We start from the raw sequence: 22,697 nt of genomic DNA, 5'->3' as shown, positions 1-22,697 counted from the left end.
CTCTGAGAATTCAGGTATATAAAACACTTGTCCAGGCTGTCACTTTAGGAAATTCCAAACCAATGTGTAAATATGGATTCAGGTACAACTCAATCCACAACTTGCATGATTACATAGCAACTTTTGAAGGAGTAGTTATTATATATTTAAAATAGATTGATGTGATTAAATGAAAAGCACACACACAAGGATAACTTAAGATTCTGGTTTGCCATTTATTAATGGATTCAAACTGCAAAAATATTATTTAGCAAAACTGGATAAATAACATTAAGATGACATTTAGCCACCATAAACAAAATATGAGCATGCTAGCTTGCAAAAAGCCTTAAATTGCAACTTAACATAGATATTATAATACATTAATAATGTCTTCTACTGTATAATCATATTTCAATAAAAAGAAATGATTAAAACAGTATTCATATATCATTTTAGGGAAGCTATAATATTGGGGTTAATACAAAGTGATCAGAAAATTGACATTAACCTTCTTCCCCTATTCAATTATATTTCTTATAATCCTGTTAAGATGTATCAAATACTTGTGATAATCATAGCAAAGCCTTTTTACACAAATAAATTTCCAAGAACAGTAGTTTATCATCTATACATGGAACAATTTTTTAAATGATTATTGTTGTACCGTCAAAAATTATGGCAACCATATACAACACATTTTTCAAATTAAAGCTGCATGATCTGTTTTTGTATACATATGTTTTCATTTTAGGATAATTTCACATATTCAAAATCAGCACAGTGACTTTTATGTATTCTGAGCAGTAAAGAAGCATGACAGTCAGTAGATTAGTGCAATGAGGAGAATCTCAGGACCAAATACTTAATTGTATAATTTCAAAAAGAACTGTACAAAAACTCATTCTCTCATTTAAATAAAAACACAATATGGACTTATAAAAGGCCAAAAGAAAGAAATATAGCAATTTAGATATCTGCATTTTCCCTTTCACTTACTTGGACTAATCAGACCAAGTATTTATAATTGTAATTTCATGTACATTATTCTCAAAAAAACACAATAAGTTTATCCATTTGTGCCTCTTTTGGAATTTCATAAGAGATAACAAAAAATGATGGAAATGCTGACACTTTCAACCCTTACAGCTAAAACAGTGCAATATTCCTAATATTGTGTTATATTCTTCCACACTAATGTGCGGAGTTGCTCCATTGGAGTTTATTCTGGGTTCTTGGATTGAGACAGATTAGAGTTGCCAAATATAAATGACATCTCACGCCAGAACATCTCTGGGAACAGGCCAAGTCTGTCCTGTTACCAATGCTACAACATGCTGACTAATACTCCAAGCTAGACATCATTCTCACATTCTCACTTGAGAAAGCAGTGATTTGTTTGGAAGGTTTTTGATGCTTTGCTGCATTCCAAAACCTTAGCTGGGCACCAGAATTGGCCCAGATAACCTTAGATTTTGATCAATAACTGGAGATGCTTTGGGTGTCTAGCCATGAAAGATAGGGCACCAAAGGTCCGATACTGAATAATTTGCAACCAGTAAAGAGCTGTCACTATCTCAAATGGTGCTGTCCTCCTGGAACCATCTACCATGTTTATTTTGACCACAATGAAGGAAATTCTCTAAGAAGATTGGTCTTTTTTAACAAAGTTGTTTTTGTAAGAAAGTTTGAAAATAATTAGGAAATATAAAGTGCTTGATCAGGTAACATGCTTGTACTTTTTTCATTTTGTTATTCCAGAGTTATTCAATTGGTCTCTGTATATTTATCAGTGTAATACAAAACTAACTCCACCATTTAAGGGCCTGATGGTTAACAGAACCATATTTTTCCGACCTTTTGACTCCCCTACATTGTTTCTAGTCTACATTAGGTAGGTTTCCAATTTTGAAAAATTGTGTTAACACCACTCTGATTACTTTGTTACTAACCCTCATCTCTTTATATGTGTGAACCAATTTGTAAACATGTTTAGAAACAATGCCCTTAACTAATTGGCACAATGGAAATTATTGTTCTGAATACAGTCTCATTGACATTTTCACTAAGGAACTCCATGAGCTACAGTGGGTGTCACCTAAGGCAAACAAAACAGTACTCAATTCAATTTGCAATAGAAATTGATGTAGAAGGGGAGCAGATTGGAAACTGTATCCTTCAAATAGCTTTAGTCACTGAGTAACTGAAGTAGATGAGATAATCAGGTTTGACCTTTTATAAGTACTGTCCCTTATAACTTAATGTAAAATAAAGAAAGCATGTGAAATGTATTAAAAATGAACAGTATATGTGCACTTCATAAATGTAATATGAGCACAATAAAACATCCCACATTAAATCTGTATTTGTTACCATTACCACTTTAACTGTATATATTCTACAATTATTCAGTTGTGTATTTCACAGAAAGATAAGCAATTCACTGGGTAGACTAGCAGTAATAAATGGCAGTATACACATGGTAGTGTGCTTTCAGGTTCACTTGCTTGTTTGCCTGCAACTTCTCTTAAAGGTTGGGTGTAACAGTACCCACAGTTTATCAAAAATTATGGCAACATTACATTCACTTTCATGCTTAATTAATGCATGCATCCTTCCCCAGGCAACTATGGCACAGTGGAAGCAGATATTATAAAATATGCTAAGTTATTCTCAGGCATAACTATTCAAAAGTTAAATCAGTAACCTCAGCATTTTTGCAAGTGGCCATTTAATTTAAAAGGAAAGACAAAATATAGGAATTTCTGTGTGTATGTAATCTTGTTGCTTTGTACTTGATTACAGAACATCAAAGGCTAAAAATGTCCAACCATTAGAAGAGACAATTCACTATATAATAGTCTAAGAGAAGACATAATGCATATACTTAAGGTATCTAAGCTATATAAACTAAAGTTGGCAACAGAAAGAATTGTTTGGTTTTAATATTAATATGAAATATTTTTTTCTTGAAAACATTTTTAAAAATAGATTGTTTTTCAGTTGTGTGCTTATTTACATATAAAGAAATCTGGTGATGCAGCTTTTCAATTCCTTCAGTTTAATAATTTGAAGATCAATGTGTAAAAGGTTACATGTGTTCTGAATGAGGGATATAATTGCAAATTAACTTTGTATGCTCGTATGTCATTTTTAAATATAGAGTATCTAATACTGTACAAATTTATATCTCTCCAAGTATTTAAAAGAAGAAAACATATAAGGAAAGATGCATTTGGTAATAAAACGCCACTGTACCCAATGTTAAACTTTTGGATAAAGATTCTCATCTAAAATACATTGGCCAGACTATATTGTATCCTGGACTTACAATTGTCAGTCTGGTCTCCACCTACTTTGCCTCATATAGAAGGAATCTGCTTAAAACAGGCATTTAGACCTTTATGTCTAAATGAGGGGACAAATGCCAAATGAGTCTTATTTGCCAAATATTTTTGCCAGAGTGGGGCTTGTCTGCTTCACACAGAATTGTTCAAAGTTTACTGTGGCAAAAGGTGAGTTTGAAAGAAGTTATCACTACAGCTGGATCCTCTTGAGAGCTATTGGCAACATGTGATCAATTTCTATACACTATCCCTTCACCTACCTATTCACCTCGCACTCATTCCCCTTCCACCCTGGCTATTTAGTAACCAATTTCTTGCCAGCACGTTGCCAACAGGCTGCAGATGGCAACCTGCCTTTTGAAGTGCCAGATGCCAGCAGCTCAGCCACATCATTTGTCTGGCTTTTGGGGCTCTTGGTTTAGACATGCACTGCATTCTCCAGCTGCCTTTACGGTTTGAACAGAGCGGAAGATTTGTGCCTCAGGAGCTGGTGCTTGAAATGGAAAGAATTTCAGCAACTCCTGAATCACCTCCACTAATAGTACTCCTCAGCTTGATGAACAAGAAATATAACAAGGTTTTATGATGTCTCACCTCACCACAATACACACGTTAATGATAATATTTACCTTTTGATTACTAACTCACTGAGTTCCTTATGTTGGTGCAAGGAAGAAGGGGAAGGAAAGCAAGTGGTTCCAATAAACCACCTCCCAATGAGAGTGCTGAGCAGTAATGAGGTCACGAAGGAACCAAATCAATAACAATGCATATTGTTTACCGACTACAGGTACAATGGAATTTGCAAGTCGGCAAAGCATTACGAACAATGTGTTCCTTATTGATATTTAAAAATGATAGTCATTGTGGCAACTCCACAGTTATGACAGAACACAACCATGAATGATAGCTTCTGAAATAATGATATTTATGAACTAATTTTCAATTCTTTTGTACACATCCATGAATTAAGTGTGTTCCTAATGTAAAGTAAAATATTAAATGAACTGAATATTCGCTATTTTCTTAAATAAAGCCCAAAGAAAATCAGTAGTCTATAAATCTGGTCGAAAATATTTGAACACTGTATTTTAATTTTAGATTAACCTTTAAGTATTGAAAAGTGCTATTTCAAATTGTTTGAAAGATATCATTTTTTCCCCATTATTTAAATGCAAAGGTAAGTATATCGGACCAACCCTCTAGTATGCATAAGTAACAGTGAGGACAAGTAAGGTAATTGCAGTAGATGTGGTTTATGTGGATTTTCAAAAAGGAATTGGTAAGGTAATTGCACACACAATTATGAGGGAATACAGTCACATGAAAGGCAATGGTTGGCATCCAGAAAAATTAGCTTATCCAAATAAAAGATGTGGTAAGGAATATTCTTTGGGACACAAAAGTGAAGCTATTGTTGTTAACAATACAATGTCGTGAACAGGGACTAATGGAAACATAATAAAATATGAAAATGCATGACAAGAAGTGAGAAAGATGATAGACAATAGGTGAAGAGATGTGGATGAATATGTGGGCAGGTGATTTAAATGTAGAAAATGGTAAGTAATGAATTTAGTATGGGTAGGAAAAAGAAATAGAAATCAAAGGGCAAGATTTGAAATGAAATATGCAAGCAGAAGGAGCTTAGCAGTTGCAAAAGTCATGAAAGGTATCAGTGCAAATAGGTAGGGCTCTTCAAAAGACAAAGGCAATTGTTTATTTTGCATCTAGAGGCACAGACTAGAGAAGAAGAGGGAATGTTTGGCATATACAAGACTTTAGAAGTGCAGTTTATCCTGGAATGGATTTCAGGTGGATGTTTAGAAACAACACATATTTACCAGCATCAGTTCCATTCCTGGGGTATTCTACCTCCTGGGTCCTTTCCAAAGACCTCAGATCAATTTCCACTTGAAAAGGAGGGAAAGCAGCACTTAGCTTGCATGTGAGGAAGGATAATCTGCCAGCCTAGATGCCAGAAAGGATTACTAGCACACACATAAGTTATGAGGGAGGCATGTTTTTGCTGGGGTGTTGCAGAAATAGGAGTGATCAGCAAGCTTGGGAAACTTGTAGACTTTCATTGGGGAGTGCACAGGAATCCGCTTGGAATGCCACCACTGCTTTCAGACTAGGGCATTTTGATGTCAGAGTATCCCAATGGGTATTTATCTAGGAAGTTCCTGGCTGCGCTATCAGAGATGGGAAGTGCGGACAGGAATTGCTGCAGTTTCACTGATCCAGCACTCTCTTGCCTGAACACTGAGCTGGAATCTACCCTTTGAATGCATTGCAGCTGATGTACTGCACTGAGATAGGGAAACCCCACCACAGGAAGATTAGAAAGCCAATAGCAAGTGTAGATTCACCAGGATTTTAGGGGTGGGAGAAGTTAAGACAGTTCTTGGGTGGAAATGAGATGATTAAAATGTAACCAGCTAGTCATCAAGATGATGAATTAAGTAACGTTTATAATAGTTGACAACAAAGGAAAACTTAAGATATTCACAGAGATTAAAAACAATTAGGAAAATAGATAATACAGAACATTTTGCCACAAACTGCTGCTAAAGAAGAGTGCATAAAGATTTTTTTTAAAGAATTGGCAAGTTGTTTAAAGAAGCAGTGGTACTGAGTGTTGCAAGAATGGAATTAAACTTGGAACCTCAAAGAAAGAAACCTCATAACAAACAAAGCTTTTCTATATATTTTCATAATCTATGATGACAAGAGGAGCAGTTGGATTCTGAGTAATTGGGTGGTGAGCTAGATTGTGAGAAGTAACTTCATATTTTTCCTTCAATTTTATAAAGTATTCCTTTGGCTCTGTTATTCACATTTTCTCCACATTTCTAGAAGGCTAACAAAAAGGAGAATACTGACTATAACTTTGGCTTTATCATCATTTATATTCACTTGTTTGCTGAGTATACTTGCACTGGACGTAAATGAAATCCTTCACTGGTGATATCACATGTCACTTGGCTCAAGTTCAAAAAATAATTGGCAATTACACTCATTCTCTAAGTTGGCATCTCTCATTGGCTACAAATATTTCAAATTATCCTTTCACAAACATTGAAAGTGGTTGCAGCTGTTTAATAAAGTTATTTATTAGACAGAAAACTCATGAAGAAGTGTCAAACAGGAGTGACTTTATCACCCGGAGAAGCTCATCATCCTGCTGTATTTTTCACAATTTCCACTGGGAAACATAATCATTCCAACAAGTGAAAACATGGAACTTTGGATAAAAAGGGAACCACCTATACAAATTTTAACAAAGTTATGGCAATACCATTTTAACAAGCATATAAAATTTATGAGTTATTTAAAACCCTTCCAAAAGTCTGTAACAGAGGTGAGAATGTGATACACAACAACCAGGGAACTGTTGTAAAGTTTTAGATGGTTGATTGGTGGAGTGTGCTGATCGGCTGCTGGTCCATGTGACATAGAGAGATCCATGAGTTTGAGGTTTCGGCCTCATTTACATCAGATTGGCAAGATCCGAGAAGCCAAATGGGTATTCTGATGCAGTTGGCCAGATTAAGGCTGCCCAATATTGGGCTGAATTAACCAACAGCAAAAGGGATGAAGAAGACATAGTTGTGGGTTGTTGTGGAGAGAGGTGGGGTGGTCCCAGGGCTGCACCAGCCCAGGTTACGTCTGTGCAATTTGGAGCAACAGGAGTAACTTAAAATATAAATAGATAAAAGGAGCGACTTCTAAACAACAGTGTATTATCATTAATCATATTTACCAAAAAAAACCTTCAGGTAAGCCAAAGCAATATCCGAACTCATGATATGCAACTAACATTGTAACATTGTAAACTTTTCATAGAAAAATATATCTATTATATATGTATAACACCCAACCTTTTGAAACAAAGCAAACTGTAATGCACATTATAAATTCACATTATGTAACACTTAGAGGGGCTTCAGATATTGTTGGTATTTTTACAAAGCAAATGATGTTTTATCAGTAGATTTTCACTTTTATGTACATTCAAGATTCAAAATAATGTGAGTGATAATGACCTATTCTGTTTAAATAATATTCTTTCAGGAGGTTAAGAAAGACTGTAAATATATTCTGTTCACTCAAATAGAAAGATCACATGGCTGCTAATTGAAGTGTGACTCCCCAGTTACTGTAATCTAAATGCTTCCAAAGCACAGTCACAAGACAATGAAGGATTGCCCTTCAACTTATTAGTAATATTCTTCTAAACAACAAGTGCATAGCAAAATACAAAATAAATTCTTGATAATTTAATGTACAAAAAATGCTTTACTGGCCTGTCAGCTAACAATTTAAAAGGTAAAAAAAAATCTGTAAGGCAAACGTATTTATTTGAAGTTGGCATAATCAGAGTGTATGTCAAGGAAATCTTGCACCACCTTGTAGCAGAAATCATACTGCTCCTGCAATGAAAGAGTAGCACAATTTATTAAAGAAATTAAAATGTAGGGGATGCCCCACAATTTTCTTAAACAAAATATAAGGATTATGTTTTGCTTCCATTTTTTTTTGCTTTAGGAAATCCAAAACAAAAAAAATCATACCAATGTCTGCACCATATGGGGTCGTTGCATTCGTAAGCTCTTAACAGTCTGGAAAACATCTAGAAGGCCTTCAGCTTTCACTCGCTCCAGAATGTTACTCAGTGCAATAAATGTACCTGTTCTGCCAGCACCAGCACTGCAAAATAAGTGGATTCATGTCTCACTTAAACCATACAATCACATGGATCGGATTAACTTTTCTTCAGTCTAATGTATATAATGAATATCTTAGTTTACAGCATTACAATACTAAGAGCAGCATGGACCAAACACTGGATCTCGTAATTAGCAATTGTAAAACACCAGACTCAACCTTTGGTGAAAAACAATCATTTTCAACATTTTTCCCTAGTGGTTCTTCAGATCTTAGTGAATGGGTGAGGAGGGAGGAGGGGAGGGAAAAATAGGAGGGGAGGGTGGGGATTGGTTGGCTAACTATTTTGAGTCCGAAAATTATTGTGTGGCAAACTAGCATGTGGGGTAAATTGCTTTCTCCACTACTTTGTGAATGTGTTAGTCCCTATTAATTCATGGATTATATTGTTCAAAATAAAGGAGAAATTTGAAGTCATCACTCTCAGATGGAGTTTTCGATACTTAAGTGAATTTGGTTACAAGCTTCAGTGTCAGGCCAGCCCCCACACAAGTCTCTCACATGGGGGTGGAGAGATGGTGCATCAAACACTGCCCACAAAACTGATGTCCAGCTAACCATGCCACTGGCTTCGCTGGCTGCTAAAGCTGTCAAAACAAAATTGATGTTTCTGAATGTTTCTGATATTTGAAAACATTCAAAATCATTCCAAAGCTATTAAAAATTACTCAGGCTATTTTGAAACTGAAAAAAATGTTGAGAAAAAAATGAAACTAAAACCACTAGGAAGATTTATATAAACAATTAAACAGGTTTAATAGTTAACCAAATCCTTCATAACCATTCTTTTCCATTGAAGTCCCTGCACCAGCTCTATGGAGACCCAATCCCACCAACCTGACTGTGATTTGATCCTATCCCCACAGCATCTGATTGTGACTCTGATCTCCTCCTTCCCACTCCAAGCATCCATTTGTGACACCCACTTGATGCCCAGAGGTAACCTTTACAGTCTCAATCTTCCTCCTAACTGTTGGCACCATCCTCCCTCTTGCCTCCAAAACCAAGCCAGAAACCAACCTGTTTTCATCTATGCTTTTCTTCATTACAGTGTAAGTGGAGGAAAGACATTTGAGCGTATTAGATATCCAAGGTTGGTTCTTTTGTACAGAATGCATTGGACTCTGTGCATGATAGAATTTTGAAGTGCCAGGCCCCTATTGAAAATCACCTATTGGCCTGGCACTCCAAAGTTCTATCATGCACAAACTTCTATGCACCCCACATGTTTAAAACACCTTTCCAGGTGCTGAAGAATTTTTTAAGGCCATTGAATTACATACAAGTTTTTGACTATTACGGAATTTGGGCTTTTTCTCCTTGTGATGAAATAAAACACTGGATGTGACTTTACGTAGTTTGATGAATGCAGTGGAAAATGAAAATGCAGCTGAAAAGTTTTATTTTGAGAAAGGACGTCACTTGAAATAAATTCAATATATGTTTGCAGGAATACAGTGTAAAATCTGCAATCCTACTGTGCCTGCACCACATCTCACCATTGACCAAAGTGATTTAAAGGAAGCTAAATCCTTTTAAAGCAAACATGAGAGGAAGTATTCCCACTCGACACTGTAGGACTTTAAATGTTACTCAGTTCTCTAGGATGAATTGGTAATGAATGTTAACACTGGTATTTGCAGCTGCTGACCCAGTGGAAAATACGGATTTAATGGCTTAAGAATATGCTTTACATGATGTAAGTGTCCATATTTGTCTTGCACTAATTGATTTTCAATCCTACCATTTAGTAAATTAATGTCATGTAGGAACAAATCAACAGTAAGTTAACAATGATGTACTGTGCACTGTTAATTGGAGGATAGAACAAACACATTTTTTTCTGAATTATCGAATGCATAACATGGTAAGTTGTACAATTTTTGCACTTTGAATCAATTCTGTCCCAAGTAAACATACTGCCAATGATGGAGCCAATGAGGATCATGACACTCTTTGAGGGTGTCAGATTTCGTTATCAAGACTTCTCCAAGACATCCACATCATTTAAACTTCCAATTGTGATTTTGTCATTATTTTGAATTGGATGTGAACAGCAATGATCCCTTCCTCCTCTTTGTGTCAACATCCATTTGGATGCCTGCATTTCTTACTTAAATAGTTCTTAATGCCTACATGCAACATTATAGTTCAGACAGGTACAACAATTAAAAACAAACTGGAACAAATTTGTTCTGTTATTCCATTCTGTGTAGAGCCTAGATTTTGCTATTAGCATGGTAGCTATAGATTTGAATCAACCTATTAATTAGAGTCTATTGCACAGATAAGTAAATGATGAAGTGTTTTCAGCATTTTGTGTTACTATTTCTTATTTCCAGCATCTGCAGGTTTTTTTAAAAATATTTTCAATTACTCTTCATTTGCAAGTCCTAGTTCTAAACTTCAGAGACCTTCCTAGAGTGAGGAATTTCTGACTTGGTGCCACTGACAGAGACACCCTCCTTCAAGTTAGATATAGCAGGAATTCACAGCTCTGCTGCTCACAATATCTTATCAATGAAGGAAGGAAGCTCATTTGATTTTCCATGAGGTGCTGATGATATGTGATGCTCATGACTAGCAGCACGAACTTGTCTTTCTGTGCCAACATTACTTTAGAAAGCCTGTTGTCAACCCTCATCAGTGGCTATGTATTGGATCATGAAGTACCTGCAGTGCACTATGATTGGATGATTGCCGGACTTTTGTTGCTGTTTCTGGACTGCTGCGATCAGGTCTATCATCCCTTTACCTTCCGATGGAATGCCAATCTCAGGCCAGTCGTGAAAGTGGAATTGTCGAACTGTCCTCTCCTTGTTTTCCTGAATTTCAATTACAAATTCATTTTGTTTTATGGAACATTAACTGGCATTGGCCATTCTTCACATCCACATATTTTCATAATAAAAATTAAAGTTCAGAAATACTTTTAGCTTTAGTGCTACATACAAATTTTGTGGTTAACTATATGCATAAAATATAACCTTCTTGGCAGCAAACAAAACTATTTTGTTTTGTGTGCTGCCAACAAGAAGGCAATAATTGTTATTCCTGATTTACTTAATGCATGAAATAATTTTATGACTTAATGAATACACCTATTAGAATAAGTACTTTATAGGTTACTAACACAGGAGTGTGAAAGGAAATAAAGGATTTACTAATAATGAGAGATGAAGTAAGGTGCATGAAACAACTCCAGCATAGACCCAGAATAAACACAGAAGTAACTATAATACACAACAGATCAGGTAGCATCTGTGGAGAGAGAAACATTTTTAGTCTTTGGTTTTTCGTCAGAAGGTGAAAACTCATTGACTTGAAATGTTATCTCTCCTTCCATCTCCACATACTGGTCACAGAACAGGAGGTCAGATGAGTTGTTCTAATACTTTCCATAACATAGTGCATGCAGAATTTTTACATGTATCTGCTGACATATTTATTGAGCTTTAGGCTCTTACTCCCCCTTATCCCACTTAATCTGGGCTGGCACTCTGGGATAGTGCTGAGTGTGTGCACTGTTGTCAAATGTGTCACATTTACCTCTTCTGATGATCTAAACAAATGTTACTGATCCTGTACCACTACTTTAAAAAAACAGCAGGAAGTGTATTCAGTGCTCTGGTCAACATTAGATCCCTGAGTAAAGCCAGGTTGTTTATTTGCTTAACTGCTGTCTGAAGTCTGCCTCTGTTTGTTTGGACATTTCAGAAGTTATTTATGGTAAACTAACTACTTTGAGTTCTTTTTGAAGGAATTGATAAGCAACTATAAAAATGCAAGTTCTTCCTGATTCTAAATGCTTTATCATCAGTTTTCCATGATTATCTTAAAACTGGTTGGATAAGCGTCAGTGTGAATCCACATAGGAACTTGTTTACTTGTGGGTAAACTTATGAGCCTCACCCTGTAACTGACATTCCTGGGCTGGACCTTGGGCTTTCTGACTGGGAGGGAATTACTTGGTGTTCAGACCACTGAAATGTCTATCTTCACCATTTTGGATCCAACTGCATTCCACACTAGATCCACAGTGGCACTAATCTTCTGCGGTTGCACGGTGCCCAAGGACATGCCAGCATCACTGTAATGACCCTTTCATGAAGTGGAATGGTCCATGAATGGTGACTAGGACACAGGGGGCAGAAGTGATGGCACTGGGTCCAGACCCAAGCTGTCAAGGCCTCTTCCATCATTTCTAAATGTCTCCAATAATCAGAGATATGTGGAAACAGCAGAAATAAAATTATTAATAGAAAAATTAAAAATATAAACTCACTTGAAACCACATTTAATGGATATAAATTAATTAAAACATTCAAAAAGATAAAATAAAAAAAACACATATTTACCCTCATTTGCCCAGAAGTACTGAGTGCGCTGAACATCAGAGGTGAGCAAGAGATCAGGCATGCTCACTCACCTCTGATGTTCAGCGCACTCGGTTCTTCTGTGATTCAATGTGCAGCCACACAAGTCCTGGTGAGCTGATAACTGCACTGTACTGAGCCAGTGGTTCTCTCTGTACCAGTTGTTAGTACAGACCAACCTTCATCAAAAATTATAGGGAAGTGTATCAGCAGTTTTAAAATGAAACAATAGCAGTCCAGTATTTATGATTTATTCTTCTATTATGGTTAGAATGAAATCTTAAGCGATACATACAGTGGTATTTGTGACTGTGAGATCTCTGAGACTGAAAGCATCAGCGATGTTGTCACTCTTCAGCTCTATTGTGTATGTTCCATACGTTACAGAACCCTCAGAGGGCCAATACTGGGAACACTTTTCCTGCAGAAAGACATATGTGTTCTAATAGCATTTTAAACCATATCCGGGCATTTCATTAGAAAGTTTACTCTCTGTCCTATGAGGAAATGGGGATGGCAGGAATGTGTTTGCAGATTTCAGTGGTCAGTGTAAACACAGCAGTTGTTCTGGTCAATAACTAACTTAGCACTGGAGTCTAATTAATGTCTGCCTCAACATTTTGCTGTTTGTCTCAGCACGGTCATGTTAAAACTGCTCCAGTGGGACAGAGCTGCTCACTTTTAATTATTAGGTGGAGGTACTTTTTACCACCTTATCACTTCTGTTGTCTGACCACATGCTGAACAATCCTGGTTTTAGTCATAGCATTGGTTGATGGTTATTTTTATTGATGAATATGTGGTATTTGCAATGCTTCCAATATTTAAGATAATTTTGCAGCTTCATCTACATTTCTCAACTAAATCACATGTGTTATTACCTTAAATTAACACTTGAATCATTTTTTACTTTTATACACCATTCTGGCTATTCATTGTAAATTTATCTTCCAAGCACTGATAGATTTATCCTCTGTCAGAGTATACTGTACATGTTTTCTGACATACTGTATAATGAATGGGTAGGCAGAGGTGTTAAGATATGATAATGACCTTGTAGTCTTTTCAAGAAAAATACTCCACTGCATAGGTCAGTGATGTTAATTGTGATTCTATAACATTATACCTGCTCTCTTTCTCTCAGTTCTGTCAGCATTACAATTGTGTGTGACTTGCAATCCCAGACCATTCTCCAAAAATCTTCCACTGTATGAACAATGGGACCTTGAGTTGCAACAAAATAATCCTTCAGTCGATAGCCCTGTCATAAAGAAATTCAGTGACAAAGGTAACCATGAAAATTGTGCAAGTACTAATTACAAATGATTTTCAGAAAGAAAATAATAAATCGATAACAAGCAATAATTTTCATTTCACTTCTATTAGCAAGACCTTGCACATTATTGAATAAAATTGGGAGTGTGCCTGATGTGCCACCAGTGGTATTTTAGTTTTCTTACTGACGTAATCACTGTTTTAATGTCAATCACATTAAGTGAAAGTAGAAACTAAAGCCAGACCAAACTACAAATTTACAAAATAGTATACAATCTCACCACCAACACCGGTGGAACTCCTCTTTCAAACACCTGTACAAAATGATGCTGCAACTATACACCGCTTGATATACAGTTATTTTTGAAAGCTCATCTCAGTAAATATAAACTGCTTGCTGTAAAATTTCACATAAAGATCACAGAATATTTTATGTCTAATCACCCATTTAAACTACTGAATTGGCAGCTGGATGGGCAGATGGACTTCAAGATATATGTGCAAATTAGCCATTTTTGCCTGTAGCTTTTGAAATCTTGAATCACAACTAACATTACATACTGTGATATTACATAGCAACACATGCTTTGAAGTGTACTTACATCTATGTATGAAGCATTGATATAGTCTGAGAATTCTTGTCCCCTTTTCCTGGGCAGAACAACTCTGTTGAAATCATCTTAAAAATATAAAATAAAATGCAAACTGAATTGTCATCAGTTTGATAGAAGGACATGTGAAGAAGATATTATATTCCATCAATGAAAATAATTCTAGCCCTTTAGTCGGCTCTGTAAGGGAAAATACCAATTGTGAGAATTTCTACTTGTGGAATGATACTTCTTTTTACGGGTGAAGGATAGAAAAATTAATTTTGTGCACTAATAAAAGTATATGTAAATAAAGTATGCACTACCATCCAATAACAAGGATGCCACCAATAAGTACACTGAAATACAAGGTTTATAAAGGGAGTTATGGACTTAGATATCCTAAGACTGGAAGCAGGTTCCTGTCTTGCACTGATGAGGCAGCCTTTCTTAATTCAGCAGGGATACACACTTAACTGTTTTAATATGCATAAGAAATCTGAACCAAGACACTGACAATACAGGCAAAGGGATAAGTACCACTGATGGTCCCATATGAATATGAATGTCATCAATTGAAAACTAGTTCCTATTCAAGTCTATAAATAATGCGGTATTCCACAGTGTATTCACCTACTTAAAAATAAAATCAGTGGCAATGAGTTTTCTTACAATTTTAAGCCATATTCTTAAGGGGCAAGAATACGCAGATAATAATTTAATGCACGGACTAACAGCATTGCCCCTCCTCCGCACTCCCACATGCTCCCAATCAACCCCTTTGAATACTACAACAGAAGCTAATGGTCTGGAAACACAGTTACCAGCCCTTCATGCACTTAATCATTTAATTCATATTAGAAGTTTTCAGACTGAATATAATCTATTGTAAAATGCCTTTGCCAAGTTATTGGATCCAATCACGCTGTTTTTTTTATCAATGGGATCCATAATGGATCAGTAACTGGAAAATAAACAGTAGCTACCACATTTTTCTGTTTCATTTAGTACGGCACTGAAAATTTGACCAACCATTTCAGATGTATGCCGTTCATGTGATCAATTCATGAGCAAAGTTCCTTTTGGAACATTTGCAGGAAACTGAATCATGATTTTCCAGGAATGATCCTCAACTGATAGTCAGTAACTCCCATATAAGGTCAGCCCCTTGGCACACCAATGTATTCAGACCTGATCTCTAATGGAACTGAACCCTTCCCAACTCCTGATCACATTCTCCCCATTGTTGACTCCTGGTCACACCATCCCAACCCCAGTGCCTCAATACCAAGGTCTGAACCATACCCTGGTCCTGACACATTGTTTCTCCTCTTCCCTTCCTATCCCAGCTCATAATCCCCACAAAACCCATGATCCAGCTCACTTCAAGCCCAGCACCTGACATCGCACCCCCAGGCCCAGCCACTCTGATACCAAAGCACCAAGCCCTCATGTGCTAGGATCACCATCACTTATCGACAGTCATAGCAGATGGCACATTTTCAACTCTGAAAATTGTCAGCATCTCTGGGTTGAGGCAAAGTTCTGAGGCCTTCAGCCGTAGCTAAGATTACAACAATGGGTCCACAACTTAAATAGTCATAGGTCCATCATGTTACTCTCTCTGCATGCTGTCAAGACAGCATGGTGGAACCTAGGTATGTTTAATTAGTGGTGTTCCTTGAATTCTTATTTCCTTATTTTGTTATTTTCCTTATCTCACACCAACATTAGATGAGGCTGCAGGCAGAAGAGTGGTCAAAGCTATTTTCTGACAAAGCTATCTTCTAGCTCTCTCTGGGATGAGCAATGAAAAGCTCCTCTGATAGAAATCACAGACACTTTTCCACTCTCCTTTTGTGGAATGCACCTCGTTATTTATGCCTGCTGCCTCCCTCACACAGTGTGGAGCTGATGTGAGAAATTGTGAATGAGAACTGATGAGATTTCTTTGAAGGAATGTGTCCCTGGGTAACATTCTCCTGATGAGTAATGGGAATTATTCCAATATATCTGGAGATTGAACAAAAGTAAAGAAATAATTAATTAATTTTTGATTTAGGTCACTTACAGGGAATGATCTGAAGGACTCTGGCTTTCTTCATGTTTATTGGTTTATTCCCTGTTCTCATATTGTCCTTCCTTATTCGGACTGTAGTCAATTTCTGCAGTAACGACATAGAATAGAAATAGTCAAGGCAAAGTAACAATCAAAAGATAGAAATTTTAACAATCAAAAGGTTTAAAATTTTAAGAATGATATATCCTGAAAATTAAAATGAAAAAGAAGCAAAATAAAGAACAGGAAGGATATATTTTTTAAAATTTTATTTACAGCGTGGTAACAGGCCCTTCCGGCCCAACAAGTCCACGCTGCCCATTTTAAACCCAAATTAACCTACCTGTACATCTTTGGAATGTGGGAGGAAACCGGAGCACCTGGAGGAAACCCACGCAGACATGGGAGAACGTACAAACTCCTTACAGACAGCGATGGGAATCAAACCCCGATCGCTGGTGCTGTAATAGTGTCGCGCTAACCGCTACGCTACCGTGCTGCCCACAACACTACTGTGCCACCCACTCTGCTACCGTGCTACGCTACACTATGCTAAGATAATAACTGGGGCAAATTTCTCTGACTCTTTCAGGCACTAAAGAGTTTCTGTGGCAGCCAAGATTGAGATTTGAGTTAAAATACAAGGTTAGCGTGTGTTTGATGCAAGACCATATTTTGAGAAGGAAGATTATGCTTGGGTTAGGAATGACCACCCAGAGGATTATTTGGAGGCTGATGCCTGTTAAATTGCCATCCAAAACTGATTGTACTAGTTGTAGGAGGGAAGGACAGGAAGTTGAGATTACTCCACCTCCCCTACAGCTTTTCTCCTCCCCTGGGACTCCTCCACAGGACTTTAAGTGCCACGTCAGAGAGGTAGGACACCCTTCTCCTCAGTCCATGTTGCTGTATATCAGGCAACACAATCCATACCTCGTGTCGCAATGGGTTTGTGAGGGCTGCCATCAATACTTTGCGAAAATTGTTTTGATTAAGTGGTGAAGTGCAAAATTTGCAGGTGCCTGTTCCAGCACCTCTGGGAAAGGTCCAGTTTTGATAATTAGCAATTAGACGCAAAAATGCACTGCCTAATTTTCAAACAGACATACCCGAATAGCGCAACATCCACTTAGTACCCATTTCATGCTTTCAACAAAGACTGTCATTAATTTTCTTCTCCTGCTCTACTCAGATTTTAGGCGAAGAGCCACCGTATCTGCTTTCAGTGTTGCTCCACAGCCATCAGTAGAAAAGTGCAAAATCATCTGGGTTTACTTCATGCCTGGTGTAAGGTTGAAGAATTCACCAGAGCGTTCACCATGTACCCCAACGCCACTTACTCAGGGTAACCAGGGCAACAACTCTCACCTTGCCTACACCTTCTGCATTCTCATATCGAACTAAAATTTTTACCAAAAGAGGGTAGTGTAGCGGTTAGCGCAACGCTATTACAGCGCCAGCGACCCAGGTTCAATTCCAGACGCTGTCTGTAAGGAGTTTGTACGTTCTCCCCTTGTCTGTGTGGGTTTCCTCCGGGTGCTCCAGTTTCCTCCCACATTCCAAAGACGTACAGGTTCAGAAGTTGCGGGCATGATATGTTGGCGCCGGAAGTGTGGCAACACTTGCGGGATACCCCCAGAACATTCTATGCAAAAAGATGCATTTCACTGTGTGTTTCGATGTACATGTGAGTAATAAAGAAATGTCGTCTCATCTCATCTAAATTGCATAGACTCAGTAAGCGGGTGTGTGAGGCAGCAGCTTCTGAGAAGACAAACTTTCCTCGGTTCCTAAATATTCTACAATTTAAAATTTCCTTGTAATAGCACATTGCAGAACACAAGAGGATTTAAGATTATTTTTGAATGAGCGAAATCCCGAGAGTTACTTAGTTGTTCATTTATTCACTGCAATGAAAATCCCTAAGACTAAATCTGCAAGTTTCACAGTATTTTACTGTAGCATTTTAATCAATGACAGATTTATTATGACCTGGATTTTAGTGGTTTTGCCAGCAAAAGTACAATGAGATTTTTGTACGTCTGCACCTGCACAGAAGGTTAAGTTCTGCTATATTCTACATGGCAGAGCAGGAGTTTACTGAAATTCCCCTGCATCCACTGAGAAATCCTGGAGAAGATCAGACTGGCACAGGGTCTGTGAGCCCATTGATTTGAACAGGTTCTAGGGCCTCAGAGAAGAAGGTAAGAATAAGATGATACTTTTTGAACCATTTATGTTTAATTCAATGCTTTTGATTATTTAAGCACATTTTCAGAATAATTTTTAGTTGCTTATATCATTTTTAATAGCTTTTAATTTGCTTTTGAATATCAGAGACATTTAAGAAACCTTGGCAGCTGGGGGCAGGCTGTTGAAGATCACCAGAGGGCTTTCAAAAGCACCTTTGATCTGGGCCTACTGTCATTCAGGGCCTTACCCCTTGGCTCCAGCACTGACAGTGATTGGGCCTGGACTAGGTTTGAGGGAATGGAAAACAGAGGTAGCATAGTGGGCAGCAGTTTCTGCTCAGCAAAATCAGTCCCAAGGGTAATTTTTGTTGTAACACTGAATGCCTGGCCTTTCTTTAGTGACCAACTTAATGACTTACGTTAAATTCTTCTTCTAAGCCAGTGATGTCGAATTTCCCTGTTTTATTTCGGAGCTTCTGTATGTGCTTCTCCAAAGAGCTCACATCCAGCTCTGTGTCACCGTACAAGTAATGTTCAAGCAGGGCTTGATAAATGAAGGAATACTGCATCTATAAGGAACAATAAAGTGAACAAAACGACATTAATAAAAACCTCCCAGACATGTAGCACAGTTATATGATATATTACATTGTACCAAAGCCTATTAAAACTACAGGATAGTTCCTGAGACAGCAACAGAGCTGTGTTCATGCATGATCAACAGGCAAAGCAATGAGAGTATATTAAATAAACTGGGCAATCAGCTGCCCATAGAAAATCTTTACGGAACTTGAGGACTGGTTATTTGTTCTCCTTTAAAGCACTATTAATATCATTACCAAGCAGCAAAAACTAATATAAACAGAATAGTGCTTACGTCAGTTTGAACTAGCTGTGGCCGTTGATTGCGAATTCGGGACACAAAACCAAAGACATCCACCTTCTGCTCTGCATCCATCATATCAATCATAGCATCGATAACAATGAAGGTACCAGTCCTGCCAACCCCAGCACTGCAATTGAAAAAGAAGGGGCGTGTTAGGTTTCAAATATCTTCCAAATATCTTCCAAGTCTCAAGAATTGGCCATGTATCATCAGAAGCAATAAAATTCATGTTCAGTCCTCTCCTTCTCATTGAAACCCTTTGCAGCATTCCAAGTCCATGGGTGAAGAGATGTGTCACATGCTTCTAGGCCTTCCCAGTTATAGAAGGGATAATTTTTGGTTAATTCATACATGTTTCCCATTTTTCTACAAGAATGTAGAAAAATTTCTCTTCTGACACCCACATCTTTCAGACCCCTGATCTTATATTAGGAATTCACAGGTGTGGATGCTCGAATATTTATCCGAGTCTTGATTAAGTTCACTGACACATTTATATTCCACCAGGCCACAGGTTTACATTATTTGTCAGCAACTGCAATGCAATGGATTCACATAAAGGATGCCGCATGTCCTAAGTTAAGTTATTGGTAAGGTTACATGTACTTACAGACACAAGTGTTCACTGGATATCACAAAAATTTCAGAATCATATGTTCATTTTTATAACTTCATCTAAGTTCACTCTCACTCCCTCTTGTACAAAACTATTCCAGGCACAACCCATGGAAATTACTACACCTGTCACTTGAATAGATGAGATATGTGCTGAGCCATTCCCACTATTCCAAGAATTAAAAATGTATTTTGAATGATGCTTGAAAATTAAACTAGAGTGAACCATTCTCTATAACTTTAGTGCTGGAATAACAAATTGTACACTACAACAGCTACAAATGTTAAATAGAAGACTACCTACTTGAAAATAGTGGAGCAATTATATTATGCAATTAGATTAACTGTGGCATCAAAATGGATACACAACAGGAATTAAACCCATATTTCTATGGTTAATTATTTTGTGCTCTCTTCATTTGGTTCTTTTTCATTGCCAAGTTTTCTTTCTCATTCCTTTTATCTAGTTTTCTTCTTTCTCGTATTTTTCATTCTGTATTTCCAGCTCTCCGTCACAGTTAATGTACCTGAGCAGCACTCTCTGCTAATAATCTTACACCTTCCATGATGATGAAGCCCTGGGTGGGTATTTGTGGTAGCACCAGTGTCATTGTCTGTTTGTATTGTCATCAGATTCCAGAAAATGCATCGCCGGTTGACTTCCCTTCCCAAGAGAAAAGTAATGCATTCACGTCTAACATTAATTTCCTTACATTGCAATTAATTCAAAAATGATTGCCTAGTTCAGTGAAAGAAAATATTCTTTTGAGTGAAGAGATTCTGCATGTTGATCTGTAAATTGGAATTGTATGTATGAACAGCTGCCAATCATATCACTCAGAGTTTCATCTCAGCCAGAGAACTGCTACATTCTGCTAACAGGAGGCCCAAATGCCTACTTTGGAGAAAATTACAGAGATAAGTATATCTGCAGGAAAATCTTTTGCTCATTCACTAAATGTGGGCATTGCTGGACAGACCAGCATTTATTATTCATCCCTGACTGATGTCAAGAAGGTCATGGTGTGATGCCATTTTAAGCTGTTGCAGTCCATCCAGTGTTACTTCTATTACATTTAAGCATTATATGTTAGTAGAAATGAGTGGGTGGCTCAGCCATTTCAGAGGGCAGTAACGAGGCAACTAAATAATGTTTTGGAACTATCACAGGGAACAGATCTATGCCATGGATTGGGGGGTGGGGGGTGAGGCAGGCAGTGGTGTGGGGTTCTATCAGTTGCATTATTTTGTGACAAGTAGACTTCTCTAAAGTCTTCTCTTAACCTCTGTGCATTGAATATTTTTTGCACCAAAATATGACCCAAAATGGACATCTTCAAAATATTTTACAAACATTAATTCCCAAAACAACTTACAGGTTTATTCGGACAGAAATTAAAAATGCACATGGTAGTGTCATTCAAAGAGCCAACAAGAATCCTATTACAATCCATTTTAATCACTCATTATAATATTAATGTTCTAGTAAGGTGGGGTCCAGTCAGAAGATGAAAGCATTTATAAAATTTGTTTTCAGAAGGTAAGTTAATGATGCTGATATTTACTTTAGATAACATATCCATCTTGGAGACATTCTCTTAAAGTAATCTGCTGAGTTTCCTGTTGTGCAGATGGACTGACCTTTCAGGAAAGATTGTTGTCTCGTAGTCTGGTATTAATAGAGCATACACACTACTGCCTTTTGGACCAGCCTTTGACAGTAGTGTTCTCTGGAAAATTTTCAAGGGTCAAACACAATTGCTTGAGTTCCCTGACTGCAACATAAAAGAGCATCACATATCTCTGAAGTGAAGGCTATATTCCACTTCTGAAGGCAAGGAAAGGCATAGTGAGATTGAGGAATTGTTTCCTGAAACAATTGAAAAGGCTTTAGAATTGGATTAAAGCAAGCACAATCTTGTGCTACACAAGGAGGAGCCAACTACTCACATATGACTCTAAGACTTTGTTTACAGATACAACACATTTTTCAGTATTGATTTCTGAGATAGTAACTTCATAAAACATAAAAACAGTTCACAGAATTAATATATAAGGTTGTATAAGTCAAAAGTTCAAATCCCATGTTAGGATTAGCAGAAGTATAGAAATTTGATGGATCTAAAGTCTCCTCAAGAAGGTAAAAATGAAAGGATATTCAGCAATGGATTTTCCTTCAAGGGGAATGTGTATAAATAGATGTAGCTACTGATTAGAGCTGGAGTTTACACATTCTATTATATCCGAAATGAAATATCTGATATCAGGAGAGCTAAATTGGATGGCCCATGAAAATGGCGACAGGGAGAGAGATGCATGATCAACCCACAGCCACTGCTTCTGATGCAGAGAGCACATCAACTTCATTCGATCTGTTCTTTTCAAAGATTTTGGCACACACACTGATTGAGTCATGAAATGGAGGGATGCATCAGCAAGCAGAAAATATCAAGAATGGAAAGTTCCAATTAACGCTAGCCTGTAACTCTTAAGCAGAAGGAGTACCTCATGATAAGGGAAGTGAATCTGACCTGGAAGGCACTGAAGATTGCAATTGCAGGGTCAAGAATGGGAACCAAGTTTTTCTGATGGTGTACCGGAGGTGCTGGTAGAAGAGGTACATAGTAGGGGAGACCTCCTGTATCTG

At 37.3% G+C, this 22,697-nt stretch overlaps 1 protein-coding gene across 8 annotated transcripts in view; it reads right to left on the bottom strand.

Annotated features, from left to right (window-relative positions):
* Window positions 1-207: 207 nt before the first annotated feature.
* Window positions 208-22,697, bottom strand: part of ptprea (protein tyrosine phosphatase receptor type Ea) — a 230,455-nt gene continuing 207,965 nt past the window's right edge. For all 8 annotated transcript variants that reach the window (XM_052027004.1, XM_052027001.1, XM_052027005.1 and 5 more), the window contains 9 exons: window positions 19,427-19,562; window positions 18,969-19,118; window positions 16,370-16,463; window positions 14,311-14,387; window positions 13,560-13,694; window positions 12,729-12,854; window positions 10,731-10,882; window positions 7,904-8,039; window positions 208-7,762 (listed from right to left, as the gene is read on the bottom strand). In XM_052027004.1, coding sequence (XP_051882964.1) covers window positions 7,688-7,762; window positions 7,904-8,039; window positions 10,731-10,882; window positions 12,729-12,854; window positions 13,560-13,694; window positions 14,311-14,387; window positions 16,370-16,463; window positions 18,969-19,118; window positions 19,427-19,562 — 1,081 coding nt within the window. In that variant the 3' untranslated portion in view covers window positions 208-7,687. The remainder of the gene's footprint in view (window positions 7,763-7,903; window positions 8,040-10,730; window positions 10,883-12,728; window positions 12,855-13,559; window positions 13,695-14,310; window positions 14,388-16,369; window positions 16,464-18,968; window positions 19,119-19,426; window positions 19,563-22,697) is intronic.

This window comes from Pristis pectinata, chromosome 12 (genome assembly GCF_009764475.1).
Source record: "Pristis pectinata isolate sPriPec2 chromosome 12, sPriPec2.1.pri, whole genome shotgun sequence".
Classification (NCBI taxonomy): domain Eukaryota; kingdom Metazoa; phylum Chordata; class Chondrichthyes; order Rhinopristiformes; family Pristidae; genus Pristis; species Pristis pectinata.
The sequence above is the reverse complement of the archived record's forward strand: the minus strand, read 5'-3'. Positions and strand labels throughout refer to the sequence as shown.